Below are 15,169 nucleotides of genomic sequence, written 5' to 3'. Positions count from 1 at the left end.
AAGCGTGGTAAAAAGATGTTTTCTTTCTCATTTTGCCACTGACTGGTTCAACCCTTTTGTTGCCAGGCAACACAATCAAACCGCTTGCGTTAACAAGAAGGATACGTTTTCTACTTTTCTCCCGGTTTTAAAAAAACTGATCCTACATGAAAGACTTAGCTAAATAAAAGAAACATGCTCCATTTACTAGATATACTCTCTTATTTGCCGAACCTGTCGTGTTAGTAAAAGGAGAAAAAAAGAACATGGGAGTCGATAGAGGAAGAGAGAAGCAGACAGGCGGCGTCGAGGGAGCCGAGCCGAGCTTCTTTAGATTGAGCCTGATTGAGGCCGAGCGTTACTCCTCTGAGAGATCCGCTACGTCTGAACTCTTTTCTAGTGCTCGCTGCCCCCTTAGGTATTCTCTCTTATCTTCCTCTTGTGTATAGTCGCTTATCCTCCTCTTCTTTTCACTCGTGTTCTCATCCACGTTGTTGTTTTGATATCTCTATTCCGTCAAAACCCTGAGACTTAAGGAACTGGTTTTGAGGTCAGCTACACGGCCCCATCGTCCAGGGTCCATCATATAGGGTCCATTATCTGGGGTCTACTTCTCCCTAAAGATTTTCTTTTTAACTATGGTTTTGGTTTCATTCATTCATTCATTCATTCATTCATTTTTTACCGCTTCATCCGAACTTCTCGGGTCACGGGGAGCCTGTGCCTATCTCAGGTGTCATCGGGCATCGAGACAGGATACACCCTGGATGGAGTGCCAACCCATCACAGGGCACACACACACTCTCATTCACACACACACTCACACACTACGGACAATTTTCCAGAGATGCCAATCAGCCTACCATGCATGTCTTTGGACCGGGGGAGGAAACCGGAGTACCCGGAGGAAACCCCCGAGGCACGGGGAGAACATGTAAACTCCACACACACACAAGGCGGAGGCGGGAATCGAACCCCCAACCCTGGAGGTGTGAGGCGAACGTGCTAACCACTAAGCCACCGTAACCCCCATGGTTTTGGTTTGATTATCATTTTTGGATCTTGAAGTCCTGTAAAAACCCCTTACCTCCATAACGGAAAGTTTTCCATTGCTGCCCATGAAGTGGCTTATTTTAATTCCACAATTTGAAGGTTCAAATTTACATACACATCCGTCGGAGGTGGAAAAGGTATCATTGGACTTCCAAAACGATCATTCAGTGTCAATGGGTTAAAAATGGCTAGACGGAGTGATCGTTGGTGCTATCGTTATGCCGGGGAGTTTATGAGAATAATGATGTTGCTCTGTTTAGCAGCTTGTAATTCGTTTGCACTGCACATTTTATTACGATGCAGAAAGACTCGAGGTCTAGAGTATTCTGCTTATTTACTATTAAGCCTCCTGTGGTAGCAAGTAACAATTTCCTTGTTTATTTTTGTTGTTTTTTTCCAAGAACAATTGTGTTGTTGACCAATCAGACTTAAGAATTGTGATATAATGGTGGAAATGAATTATATTGTAGTAAGTGAATAATGATGATAATCAAAATATCTGTGTCTAGGGACGAGGAGCATGCGCTGATCTTGCAGTACTGTCAGACTCTCGGAGCCGAGGCCGCGTCCTGCAGCCAGCCGCAAAGCCCCACCCACACGCCCAAATCCCATGCCCTGGGTATGCATGGCACCACACAGGCATTGCAGAGCCCTGCTCAGATACTGCAGGCTGTAGAGAAGGAGGAGAGAGGAGAGCTAGAGCGCGTCATCACTCGCCTGGAGGAGGAGCAACGGTATGCAGATGTGCTGTCTATCAAAACGTACTTGAAACACACAGAGTCCCACCCCTCAGGGTGGAAGGTTTACCAGGGAATAAAATGAAATGGATTCAGTCTTTTCTTGTTTGGCGGAGCGAGAACGTGTTTATATTTAACGCCTTTGGAATGAGGTTCAGATGACAGGTGGGAATTTGCAGTGATAAAACACGGACCAAATGGCATTTCTTGGGCATCTGCTGTGTGGTTTAGGGTTTTAATTAGCTGTGTTTCTTTTATTTAAAACGATTAATAAATTAAAAAAAGGAAGAATCGAGAAGAAAATGTCCAGCCGCTGTCTGAGTAAAATAGTTGTTACTCAAATACAGAAAGAATCCAGCATTCACATCTGGTGTGTGTGTGTGTGTGTGTGTGTGTGTGTGTGTGTGTGTGTGTGTGTGTGTGTGTGTGTCTGAGAAAAAGAGAGAGAGAGGAAAGTCAGTGTTGTGAGCACTGACATGGTTTGTATAGATTTGGATCTGCTAAGTGTTGTAGCTCTCTGCTGTGTCTTAGTCGGGTCTGGCACATATCACAATTAATTGGCTCATTTTAGTCCAATTCACGAGCTTTCACCTAATTTTCAACACAGCTAATTAACACTATGCTGCACCTAAATTTAACACAAAACCTTTAATGTCACTGAGAATTTGTGTCTATGTTTCTGTAGGAGTCTGCGCAGGGAGTACGAGCAGCTGCGGGAAAGGCATCGCGGTGGTGCGGAGAGTGTGATGAGCACTGAGGGCGCGGCCCCTGATGAGGCCGACTTGCTGGCCGAAGCTAAGCTCCTACGGCAGCACAAGGGCCGGCTGGAGGCTCGCATGCAGATACTGGAGGATCACAACAAACAGCTGGAGTCTCAGCTCTACCGACTACGACAGCTCCTGCACCAGGTAACGCACACACACACACACACACACACACACACACACACACACATCGGGTACACAGACTGCCTAATTACTATTTCTGTGGCTACAATGTTACGCTGTATTCTCTGTTATTTTTACTCCTTGGATCACCTTTAATTCCTGTGACTCCTGGCTGACTCTCCTATTAACAGTCAACAAACATTCTCTGTGTACAGCATAAAGAGTAACGAGACACAGGAATAAGAGGAGATCTAAATCTATTTATACCAGCTAACTTGTGAATTAATATAGGAATGATAGCTAAACATACTGTACCTGTTTCTCCTGGCTGGCTCACCTGTTGGAAAATAATTCGACAGAGAATTAGATATTGAGACATGGGAATAAGTAATGGAATAAATCTGTGAATATATTCCGATCTACTCGCCCTTGTTAGCATACGGGTTAGCTATGTTTTACTTTTAGATAAAGTAGGGGGGCTTCTTTGTGAGACTCTGTACCACATTTAACAATTACTAAAAACCGCCACGTGCAACCTAGCTAGCAGGTGAAGATCTCAAACAACAAAATCACCAGATAACTTACGTTAAATTTGCAAGAACTATAGACTAATGCAATAACAGGCTTAAATAAACCCAGAACATAAGTCCACTTACATTTCTCATGGACATGCGTTTTATCAACTGACTAGTTATCCTCCAGACAGTGACGGACGACGTCCTTCTCACATTTCGGCACGCTCGCGGTGTGAAGCACGTCTGCGCTATTCTCCGAGATGCACTTGACGGCCTTTTGTGCAGCGGGATTTTATTTTTTTGGACGACCTAGTTAAGGCGGTAGGGTTTCCCAGCATTGGCGGGCCGCCCGAACTACAAAGTAGTAATGCGGGAAACCCTGGAGTTGACACAGTGATGAGTGTATCTAGATTTTCTATACTTAACCCAGCTAGCTTTATTGTTCATAGTGATAGGACTGTTAGCTATAACATTCCTGGCTGGCTCGCCATCAAATGTTGATAAGTATTTCTTCAGTGCAGTAAAGAACCCTTACTACATGGGTATACGGTTGACTTAGATTTGAGTAAACCGACTCAGTCTTGTTCATTTTACAGTAGAAGGTGATAAACTCTGGTAGCTAAACTCTTTGCTGACCTACCCATCAAATTTGGGTTTCTTGGATGCAGAGAAGACTTATTGTCAGTAAGGACCAGGTTGGGAAAAGCACTTTAGGAAACTAAAAAGGTTTGTGTGGCTTCCTTTTGGAAGACAGTATGTTTGTCCCTGCATGTGTTTATTTGTTTAACCTGAACCTAAAATATCATAAAACACACCTCCTGTCTGCGAAGCTCAATTAAATAGCACAGCTGGGTATTTTTGGCCTGTGCTGCTGAACATTATTCATTAGGGACGTTAAGCTGTCAGAGTCTTCATGCTAAACAACATGGCTGGGTTTGACGGGAACAACACAAACATAAACACATGAAGCAGCCAACAGAGAGAGAGAGAGAGTGTGTGTGTGTGTGTGTGTGTGTGTGTGTGTGTTTTCTTTTTGTTTTTGTGATCGAATTTCATAGCTGAAATTAGCCAAACATTTCGAGTTGTAACATTCCGAACTCTCCTTATCTAGCCCGAGCTGGATTCTGCAGTCAACGGCGGTTCCTCTTTGGGTTCTCTGAGTCAGGAGGCAAGAGGTCGTCCAGAACACACAGGTAAAACGAGAAATACACACATATATTGTAGGTTTATCTGAACATGTCTCCCACTCCATACTTGAACCTCTTGCATCTATTTGGTTGAGTACAAGTAGTTTTTTTTTTCTTCCCACTAACATGGAGCCAGTGCTGCTTTATTTCCAGCATTTAAGAACTTCCCACATTTCCATCACTTGGAGATCATTACATAATCACATTTCATAAGGTTTCACCAAATTTAAAAAAATAATGGTTGTTAAATAATCGTTTTACTTTTAAGAGGATCGTTTTAAACTATAATGCTTGTATTAAGTTTGCAGTAATTGCCAGTAAAATCGAAATTCATTTATTTTAATCAATTATTCAAACAAACCCATCTCCATACAGTTTGTTTGCTTTTTATTTGAACTACACAAGGTTGAGTTTATAAGGTTGCCATGGCAATGAAATGGGACCAGTCAGAAGACGTGAACATCACTTTTTTTCATTCCAGACTAGAAACTTTCAAAAACCTTTTGTGCTGGAAATGAGCAGCATGGTGCAATAATGCTGGTGTGTGTAACTGAGAGATCTTTCATATACGAGTGTGTGTGCGTGTGCGTGTGTGTGTGTGTGTGTGTGTGCGTGTGTGTGTTCTCAGATGACTTTCTGGAACATTCTTCCTCCTCTGATATGACTGAACTTATGGAGCAGATTAATAACAGCTTTCCAACTTGTGCTCGTAAGCTTTAACCCGCTCTCTCTCTTTTTCTGTGTGTGTGTGTGTGTGTGTGTGTGTGTGTGTGTGTGTGTGTGTGTGTGTGTGTGTGTGTGTGTGTGTGTGTGTGTTTTGTTGTTGTTGTTGTTCTCACTTTCTGCCACTCTACCCAATTTCCTTCACACACACACACACACACACACACACACACACACACACACACACACACACACACTCTTCCACTACACCAGCTTTGTGCCTAGAAAGATTCTCCACCTGAAAAGTAAGCTGTGTTTGTGTATCAAATGAACACCGAGTAAATGAAGTCGAAAGTCCAGGGTCGAAAGTCCATCAGCGGTTTTAGCTAAAAATCCATTTTAATCTTTCCTTCTCCTGAGTTCGCTCATTGACCGCCTTGAACAGAACAGAACAGAACAGAACCCAAAGACAGATCTGTCCAGCTCCACCTGTCTTCTACGTTTCAGGGAAAGAAAATGCTTTCTGAGATTTCCTTCTCCACGAGTCTTTATGGGTTAGATGATTATGTGCTATTAGAGAGAAGTGGTGCAGTTTATTACAAACTCCAAGCAACATTGCCAGGGCTAGCAGAATCTAATGATAGTAACATTAGCAATAACACCAGAACACACTGACCACAGCAGGGGCGGTTCTAGGATTTCACCTTTAGGGGGTTTTAGCCCTCAGTGAGAATTTAAAACAAGAAGAGTTTTATATTATATATTATATGACTACATAATAAGCCAAAAGTTATGGTATTATTTATAAATGGCAAAAGTGGACACCAACATTTTATGCATGATGTAATGATGTTAGTCTTGAATCAGATCAGTTCATGTACTGTATGTGTGCGTTCTCTACAAACGGTGTGTCCCATCAATGCGGTCGTTAATAAAATAAATATTCACAAGACATTTTGATTTAGTATTGAATGGATAGTTTGCATTAATGTTTTGTTTGTGCTACAACTCTGGTAATAAGAATACTGACATTTCACTGCTTTCGGTTGCCGTCTTTGCGGTTTTCCGCCGATTAACGTTATAGATAAACGCCTCCAGCTCTGACTGACTCTGTGCTTCTCCGGTCAGATAACGCAGACAGCTGAAGATGAACTATTGACAGACTACAACGCAGGAGCCTAAAAGTAAAGTAAACAAATCGCCCTTGGATCAAACTGATAAATAATTTTCTTTCGCATCGACGACATTTCCCGCGTTTTAACGTAAGTTTTATCGTTTATTTATGAAAGTAAAAATTATACTTTTAGTTTTAGGGTGGCTGAGATCACAGATAGGGGGCTGGAGACACCCTAAAGAAGGTCTAGAACTGCCTCTGGACCACAGTTCAGCAGAAACTATCAATACTAGCAAATATGCTGATGACTAGCAACATCATATGCCTCTTTTCCACCGGAAAGAACCGGGTGCTGGTTCAGAGCTAGCGCTGGTGCTGGTTCAAAGTTGGTTCCACTGGCGAACCTTCTAAGAACCGGTTTGCCTTTCCACCGGCTAGAGAGCCGTCATAGTGCCAAGTGTAACGTCACTGTATACGTGTCACGTGTCCCAGCGACGTTAGCGCAGCAGCGACAAACACAAACACAACAACAATGGCGGATGTCGCTTTACTGTTAACGCTCATGGCTTTGTGAACCTACATCGGCATCCAAACGCGGCGAATAAAACGTGTACGTGCAGCTCCATGTAATCTGTATAAACGGAGGTTGTAATCGATAAAGTACATAACGTTATTTTATCTTTAACACAGAAAATAATTTAGCCTTAGCATGTAGCTACCTACTATCATGTGTGCTGATAATGTATCATATCGCGGTAAAGTAAAAGTTTATTAAACATTAGTACACTTAAGGTACATTATCAAATGCGCTAACAGTAGCCCCGCCCACAGCTCCTGACGCAAGCGGTTCTTAAGTCTAGACCAGCGACGTTTTGGTGCTACTTAAGAACCACTTTTCCTGGTTCAGAGCCGGTGCTTTGGTGGTCGAAACAGAAAGAACTGGTTCTAAATTAGGCTCCGAACCTGCCCTCGAACTGCCTCGGTTGAAAAGGGGAATAAGATTCCTAGCAACATCAACGCTAACAAGAAAGATGTCCACTATAATTCAGTAATGTTTTTTGTTTTGATCAGTCGAACACATACATTATAAAAACCGAGGGCACCGTTGTGTCTGTACATGAAGCTGATAAAGATTCTGAAGCCGGTGTCGAGAGCCGAGTAAAAGATTTGAGCCGCCAGAACTTTCCTGCGCAGTTGTCCTTAGACAGCAGGAAGGCTCCGGTATCATCCGGTTTGCTTTGGTGCGCCTTGTTCTTATTAGACTGACGGGGAAGAGACTAATTTGAAGTGTTTAGACGTGCGTTTGAACATATGATCCGTCAGTCCTGCGGCTGTGGTCTCCCTGCGGAGGTCGTTAACATCAGCACTGTTATAGAGCTGCATTCCCCTGGGAGACGGGAGACGGACATCCCGGTTAAACGAGAAGCCGCTTGTCTGGCTGGATGTGTTTTATAACCACGGAGTTACCAGTGAATTGACCTAATTCTGTCTTTTTCTTCTTTCCCTCTCCGCAGCACCGAGCTTGTCCTCGAGATCACAGGTAAGACCTGCCTTGAGTCATAGCCTCTAAATCGTTCTAGCTCTAAAATGTCAGCACTTTGGCCTTGTTTTCAGTCTGCAGTCAGTACAGCGGTCTCCTCGTGCTCGCCTGGAGGGAAGACGATCACTCTCGATACATCTTAAAGCACAAGCAAATGTATTCTTTCCTCACAGAGGCTCAGAGATCATACAACAATGATGATTAAAGGATGTTAAGGAAAAAAATAAAAAAGGAATGAAAGAAAACAAAAACAAAACACGGGATAGAAAATGCGGACCGTCTTGTTCATAAAATGTGTCTAGAAATATATCGATCACCGAGGTACCCAAAGAGACCGATCAGGGTCGAGACCCAAAGAGACCGATCAGGGTCGAGACCCAAAGAGACCGATCAGGGTCGAGACCCAAAGAGACCGATCAGGCTCGAGACCCAAAGAGACCGATCAGGGTCGAGACCCAAAGAGACCGATCAGGCTCGAGACCCAAAGAGACCGATCAGGGTCGAGACCCAAAGAGACCGATCAGGGTCGAGACCCAAAGAGACCGATCAGGGTCGAGACCCAAAGAGACCGATCAGGGTCGAGACCCAAAGAGACCGATCAGGCTCGAGACCCAAAGAGACCGATCAGGGTCGAGACCCAAATAGACAGATCAGGGTCGAGACCCAAAGAGACCGATCAGGGTCGAGACCCAAAGAGACCGATCAGGCTCGAGACCCAAAGAGACCGATCAGGGTCGAGACCCAAAGAGACCGATCAGGCTCGAGACCCAAAGAGACCGATCAGGGTCGAGACCCACAGAGACCGATCAGGGTCGAGACCCACAGAGACCGATCAGGCTCGAGACCCACAGAGACCGATCAGGCTCGAGGCCCAGAGAGACCGATCAGGCTCGAGGCCCAGAGAGACCGATCAGGGTCGAGACCCAAATAGACCGATCAGGGTCGAGGCCCAGAGAGAACGATCAGGCTCGAGACCCAGAGAGAACGATCAGGCTCGAGACCCAAAGAGACAGATCAGGCTCGAGACCCAAAGAGACCGATCAGGCTCGAGACCCACAGAGACCGATCAGGCTCGAGACCCACAGAGACCGATCAGGCTCGAGGCCCAGAGAGACCGATCAGGCTCGAGGCCCAGAGAGACCGATCAGGCTCGAGGCCCAGAGAGACCGATCAGGCTCGAGACCCAGAGAGACCGATCAGGCTCGAGGCCCAGAGAGACCGAGCCTGATTTCCGTGAGCAGGACGTTATGTCTGAATGTGACTACGGTGCAGTTTGTACACACTTTGCTGATGTCTGTAGCACAGCTGGAGGCGATTAGCGCCGTGCGATCAATAAGCTCTCGATTTGAGCTCCGAGCTCCAGCAGCATCTCCACTGCATCACACATCCATTAGTGGTTCCTTTTAAACGCTCTTCTCAAACACACCTCCGTAAAAAAGAGAAAGAAAGAATGAAGAGGGGTGTGTGTGTGTGTGTGTGTGTGTGTGTGTGTGTGTGTGTGTGTGTGTGTGTGTGTGTGTGTGTAAGAGAGAGAGAGACAGAGAGAATCACTCTTCGTAAATGAACAGTAGTCATAAAACTCACACATTCTTTCTTTCTTTCTTTCTTTCTTTTATTCAAATCATTAATGTGTGTAACAACTGCACTAAGGCTCTTTCCTATTTAATGATTCAATTTGTTCTCTCTCTCTCTCTCTCTCTCTCACACTCACTCACTTTCACACCCACATCCACACACTTTCTCTGTCCATTCTCTCTGTCTCTCTCTCTCACACACACACACACACATACACAAACACACACACACACACACTCTTTCTCTCTCTCACACACACACACACTTTCTCTCTCCATTCTCTCTCTGTCTCTCTCTGTCTCTCTCACACACACACACACTCTCTCTCTCTCTCTTTCTCTCTCTCTCACACACACACACACTCTCTCTCTCTCTCTCTCTCTCTCTCTCCCTATCCCCCCCCCTCCCCAGTCAGGACTGGTTAGTGGTTAATAGTATAATGATGGCGGCTCCCAGTCCTGCAGTCTCTCACTGCTGAGCTGATATTTAATTAACCCTGTCTGCTGGAGTCTGTGTGATCCTTTAGAACATTGAATGTGAGATAAAGCGTTCAAACAGGGCATTTGTTCCCTTTTTTCACTCGTCCCTGTTTTATCTTCCTTCCATTAAACAAGCGTTCCTTAAAGCCGCTGGTTTCATCACCACAGCATTCAAAAAAGAACTCTGTGCATTCACCTGCTCCCGTATCTCGTCCCGGCCGTTAATGAGCGTGTGAGGCGGCAGGATGCAGACGTCTCCGTTATCACCTGCGCCGAACTGCACGTTAATGACTACTTAGTTTAGTTCCGTGTGACGTTCAGGAGATGAGGTGCAGTAGAGTGGAGGAGAAAACATAGAACGTACGCAAACCAGATTCCCTTCGTCTTTTTAAATGTGGTTCGGGTTTAAGGTTAAGAAATTCATTAGAATGTTATTCCACCTTCGGCCACAAGAGGCTGCTCTTTTTCATTCTTAGCTGAATTCCTAACTGTAGCTTTAATACGTGGTGGATGTTTTTATACCCAACGTCTCTAAGCTACACGCCAAACATAATACTACGACGAAAAGAAGAATTATTCTGCCGGCTGCTTTATTATGGTCGAACCGACCCCGAGAAGTGTGGTGACGGGATGTGATGTCTAGGGGTTGCGTCGAACGAACGTTAAAATAACGGCCATCAAAAGTAGATTCGAGCGTTTGGAGAATGTCTTAAAACAGCTGGTGTTTATATTTCTTTAGATTTCTTGTTTCGGAAGGACGACTTTTACTGAATTGTTGAAAAAACATAAACAAGAAGGCAGATAGATGTTTTATTTGGTTTTGTGTGTGTGTGTGTGTGTGTGTGTGTGTTTAGGTGATGTGAGAGCTGCTGATGACGACAGTGTCGATGACGCGTCACGTGATGTGGTGAAGTCCCTGCTCTCATAGACGAAGTTCACCAACCTGGAGTTCCTCACCTTGACTCCAACACCGAAATTGTCCATCACGACCACCACCACGTCCATCACCGCCACGTCCATCACCCTGTCTGTCTGTACTATGCAACTGTAAATTCCATGACCTGATCCGGGTTTTAGGTTTGGGATTTGTATGAATACGACAGACGACGATATTTCGCTAACGGGCGCTTCAGAATGTTTAACCTGTTCAGCTTGTATTTCTGTTTTTCTGTGCACACGCTCCGGGAACCTCTGTTCACCTTCTTTACGCATATCTCTCACATATTTAACACAGACAGAAATAAAGACGTGGTTGTGGTAAACCTTTACAACACACACCTGGTGGATGAAGACCACTCGCTTCGCCTCCGAATGCATGTTCCTCCCAGAATGCATCCCTCGGCTGTGTATCTCGTGTTTACGGCGTGAATCCGTGCCGTCACCCACGGAGCGGTCGGCTGTCCTCGAAAAAATAATCCACGTCACCACCGTATTTTTTTTCTTCCCAGTCAGAGTGTTCCTTTACTCGTTCTGCCACCACTGCAGTTTGTCAGCGTTCCTTTCATTATTATTATTATTATTATTATTATTATTATTAAAAATGACACGTCTTTATTTTTATCCGCTTTGAGCTACATTAACTGTCGTGGTATCGAGTCCATGTTGGCGCCCTATCAGCCACCCCTGTGTAAATACTGTACATGTTGAGGAATGCTGAGATGTTTTAGCCCTGTGTGCCTATACAGCATCCATTCCAAGGAAAGGATTTACGGGATCGTGAACTAAAGAATAAAGAGATCTAAATTCAGATTGGACGATTTCTATTTTTTTTTCCCCCCCGAGTCGAATAGTTTTCTAAAAGTCGAGTCGAATCAGAAGAAAGCCATGATTGCCTTGCTACCTCAGACTCCACAGCGTTCGTTTGCGAGATTCGTGCTTTTTTTTTTTTTTTTTTTCCCCTCCGAACCAAACCAGAAACCGAACACCACAGACGGTTCGATTTTAAAACCCCGCGTACGTTAACGCCACCTATTTACTTCCGATCAGGGACGAGATCCGGTCGAAGAGAAAAGGCTGGAAATGAAAAAGTCAATGATTTTAAAACAAAAAAAAATTCTGTGATTTGGTCTGTGAATTATTTTCAGCTTTTTTTTTTCTCCATGGTGTATATCATGTTTTTCCACCCTGTAAAGCATTAACACTACTCTAGCCAAATCCGATGTGTCCCGGACCGCGGGGTTTGGACGTCTCGGATTTCTCTCTGTGTTGATCCGAGGTCCGGTTTTGTCTGATGTCTTGTAGAAGGACCGGTCCGAGGTCAGTGTGTGGTACGTCCAGGTCCCGCTGTCGGGTTTTTGTGCTGTTTCATGTCCACTGAGCTGTGTTGTTGTTCTTATCTGAGGTAGATGGTGTAGCTGACCACACTACATGTACTATGGTTTTATTCCAAATAAAAACATTTTTATAACGAGCGTTCGGTTTCTGTGTTTCTTCAGAGTTTGCCTTCGAGACGAGTCGAGCGTGATAAGATGAACGGAATCGTTTGTCAAACGCTGTCCTGTCGTCCGGCACCTTTAAGACTCTCAACAGACAAAAGCAGCGTGTAGCTAATTCTCCAGACGATTGCGCTACTCGCTAACGAACCGTGTTTACTCTTATTGATGTCATTAAACTACGGTGCAGGTTTTTTTTACTCTAAAAAAAAAAAGATCTGTATTCGAGTCAAAGCAGATGTGACGCCGGTCGGCTCCTCTGTGTGACAAAGCAGCAGCTGACGAGAAGCCGAATCTCTGGGATTTCCTCGTTGGAGGGGAAAAATGCAGAGAACTGATTGGAAGATGCAAAATGTTATACGCTTAGTGTAACATAAATAAATAAATAAATGATAATAATAATAATAATAATAATAAAATCACATCTATGATGCTACTAATGCTACAATTGATAACTACTACTTCTACTACTACTAATAATAATAATAATAATAATGCAGAAGAGTGCCCACTAGTGGTGGGTAAAAAAAGGCGGACCGAACTAGGAATTCTAGAGTAAATGAATCATCTGGTTGAGTTTAAACAGCGTTAATGTTCATTTCTCTATAAGCTACATCAGCTACATCAACGATTCAACAATTAAACCTTTTTTTTAATTCATTTATGAATGTTCGTTTTTATTTACAGTTCTATACGATGTCACGGATCGTCATCGAGTTATCGGCCATTATCTGTTATTATCTGTAACAGCAGCTACAAACAGTCTCTGATGCTGGAAGGTCCTTCCATAAATGCTAAACATCTCCTTAGGATAAGCTTCACCAGATGAACAATGGCACGCTTTGTAGAATCTGTAGCTGACGACGTGTCGTCCGTGTGAAAAAAATCCTTGCTATGGTAACAAGAAGCGCACTGATAGAAGCCTGTGATCTGCCTTAGCGTTGGAGCTACAGTCAGAGAGTTGCTGTTACAGTAAACCGATCGACAGTCGTACGATCGATCGGTCACTCCGACTCGGCAGCGCCGTGCGCTATAATTAATCTTTACAGGAAGTTTTGTTACAGGAATGTTGTGGTGAGAGGAGAAGTGTTCGCTTTCACCAGGCTTTGGATTCAAACCCAGTATTGATTGTCTTTGTTAATTAAAAAAATAAATGAAGAATGGAGGATAAATCTAATCCCTTGTTTCATTAATTAGCTTGGTAATAAAGTTCTCGTGTTTGGCGGGACTTTATTTAGCTTTCGTTTCGGCCGTGGTGTAGGATTCTGCTCGGTTTTGAAACGTTTGGCAGCTTTCCTGTGGACTGCGGCAGTCGAGATTCTCCTTTAATAATGCTGCTGCTCTCATTTTAAAGTCAGATAAATACCAATTCTCAAATGGGTTACGCAATTAGTTCTTTACTCTTTGGCGAACCACGACACATGTGCCACATGTCCCAGGTGCCATATCACCTTATTTATCGGCATCACCTCCTATGTTTTCTAAATACACTGACCTAATTTCCCCTTATTTCCCATTACCTTTCACCCATATGCCCATTTATGGATTTTCCTACCCTTAGTTCTCAGGGCCTAGGTCTGTGAACCAATGACTTTTTCATTCTACATAAGTTATCGCTATGAGCTAAGGTCTGGGAACCAAGGTCTTCTCCATTCTACATAAGTTATCGCTATGAGCTAAGGTCTGGGAACCAAGGTCTTCTCCATTCTACATAAGTTATCGCTATGAGCTAAGGTCTGGGAACCATGGTCTTCTCCATTCTACATAACAATTTTGTATTTGTTCTTACAAATGTGCTCAACAGAGCCTTACTTCCTGGTCAAAGTGGAGGATTAATCCTTTTTACAGCTACAATGAGCAAGTTTCCTCATTTCATTTCTTGCTATGATAAAAGTTCTTGATTATATCGGTTATGTTGTATTACTGTTTTTGCTAAGCCCTTGCTGTTATAATGTTGCTTTGTATTTTGATTTTCACTTCCTCACACATGGTTGATCATCAGAGCGCTCGGACTGACTACAGTAGGCCTGACCGCACCGAGTCTGGTTACTTTTACTAAGTTTATGATTACAATAAACATCTTTGGCCTACAACATCGCCTACATATGTCTTATGACTCCGATTGTAATATTTTGCAAGGCCTAATACTTTACTTTGGTTATAGTATTGTAAGGAATAATACTTTAATTATTTCTACTAAGATTTTTTTACAACACTGCGTCTTCCAAAAAACATCAGAACTGAAGCAACTAGATGTTTCCTGTCAAGGGAAATCATGTTGTAGATCCTGAGTACAGCTTTTCACCTTCACAAGCTTCACCTCATGTCTACTTTACTTTTTTTGTTCTACGGAGCGATTTTTAGGCTCGAGTTATTACCGTCTTATTACCGTCTATGAAGAAGGAACAGAAGACCTCCTGCCTGAACGGGCTGACGGAACCATTTAGTTCCTCATTCTGTTCCCGTTCCAGACTGGCACACTGCTAGTCCCTAAAGTTACTCCAGCTCAGTTTTTCCACCTGTTGTCGAATTGTGGGTGTGGCTGTAGGCGTGGCCTGTTTTAAATAGGAATCATCGTAGCATGGAGAATATTCCAGAAAGCTGTTTTCCATGGTATCTGGTCATTTTGAAAACACACCAAACTTCAGGTGCATCTCAACCTGCTCCTTAGTTTACTAGTCAGGAAGCTGAAAATGAGGACGTCATATTTTCCAAAGGTCTCAGCTGGAATAAAATGGCAGTCAAACTCCGTCTACAGATATCAGTAGCTTGTTATTGCCTTTGTAGCTCTTGAGGTGCGTCAGATTTAATGATGTCCACTAGCTGGCCCACGACCCTGCTGGAACAAATTTATATGAGAGAGAGAAACGTCGATATTTTCTGCTTGGGTTTGTCATGTTGTGATTGATGTCCAGCTGCAGACGCCGATGTCCACTTTATCAAAGCAGCTTTGTTGTTAGTTCTCCTTCTCTGTGATCTACGGCTGAAACGGAGAGCGAAGCCGAACC

At 43.7% G+C, this 15,169-nt stretch overlaps 1 protein-coding gene across 4 annotated transcripts in view; it reads left to right on the top strand.

Annotated features, from left to right (window-relative positions):
• The window catches only part of LOC113651474 (utrophin), a 126,861-nt gene extending 114,721 nt beyond the window's left edge, over window positions 1–12,140 (top strand). For 3 of the 4 annotated variants that reach the window (XM_047807273.1, XM_047807272.1, XM_047807275.1), the window contains 6 exons: window positions 1,542–1,766; window positions 2,455–2,677; window positions 4,283–4,364; window positions 4,987–5,067; window positions 7,650–7,675; window positions 10,584–12,140. In XM_047807273.1, coding sequence (XP_047663229.1) covers window positions 1,542–1,766; window positions 2,455–2,677; window positions 4,283–4,364; window positions 4,987–5,067; window positions 7,650–7,675; window positions 10,584–10,592 — 646 coding nt within the window. In that variant the 3' untranslated portion in view covers window positions 10,593–12,140. The remainder of the gene's footprint in view (window positions 1–1,541; window positions 1,767–2,454; window positions 2,678–4,282; window positions 4,365–4,986; window positions 5,068–7,649; window positions 7,676–10,583) is intronic. The other variant, XM_047807274.1, reaches the window with a different exon arrangement.
• The last annotated feature ends 3,029 nt before the right edge of the window (window positions 12,141–15,169 follow it).

This window comes from Tachysurus fulvidraco, chromosome 23 (genome assembly GCF_022655615.1).
Source record: "Tachysurus fulvidraco isolate hzauxx_2018 chromosome 23, HZAU_PFXX_2.0, whole genome shotgun sequence".
Taxonomy (NCBI): Eukaryota; Metazoa; Chordata; class Actinopteri; order Siluriformes; family Bagridae; genus Tachysurus; species Tachysurus fulvidraco.
The sequence above is the reverse complement of the archived record's forward strand: the minus strand, read 5'-3'. Positions and strand labels throughout refer to the sequence as shown.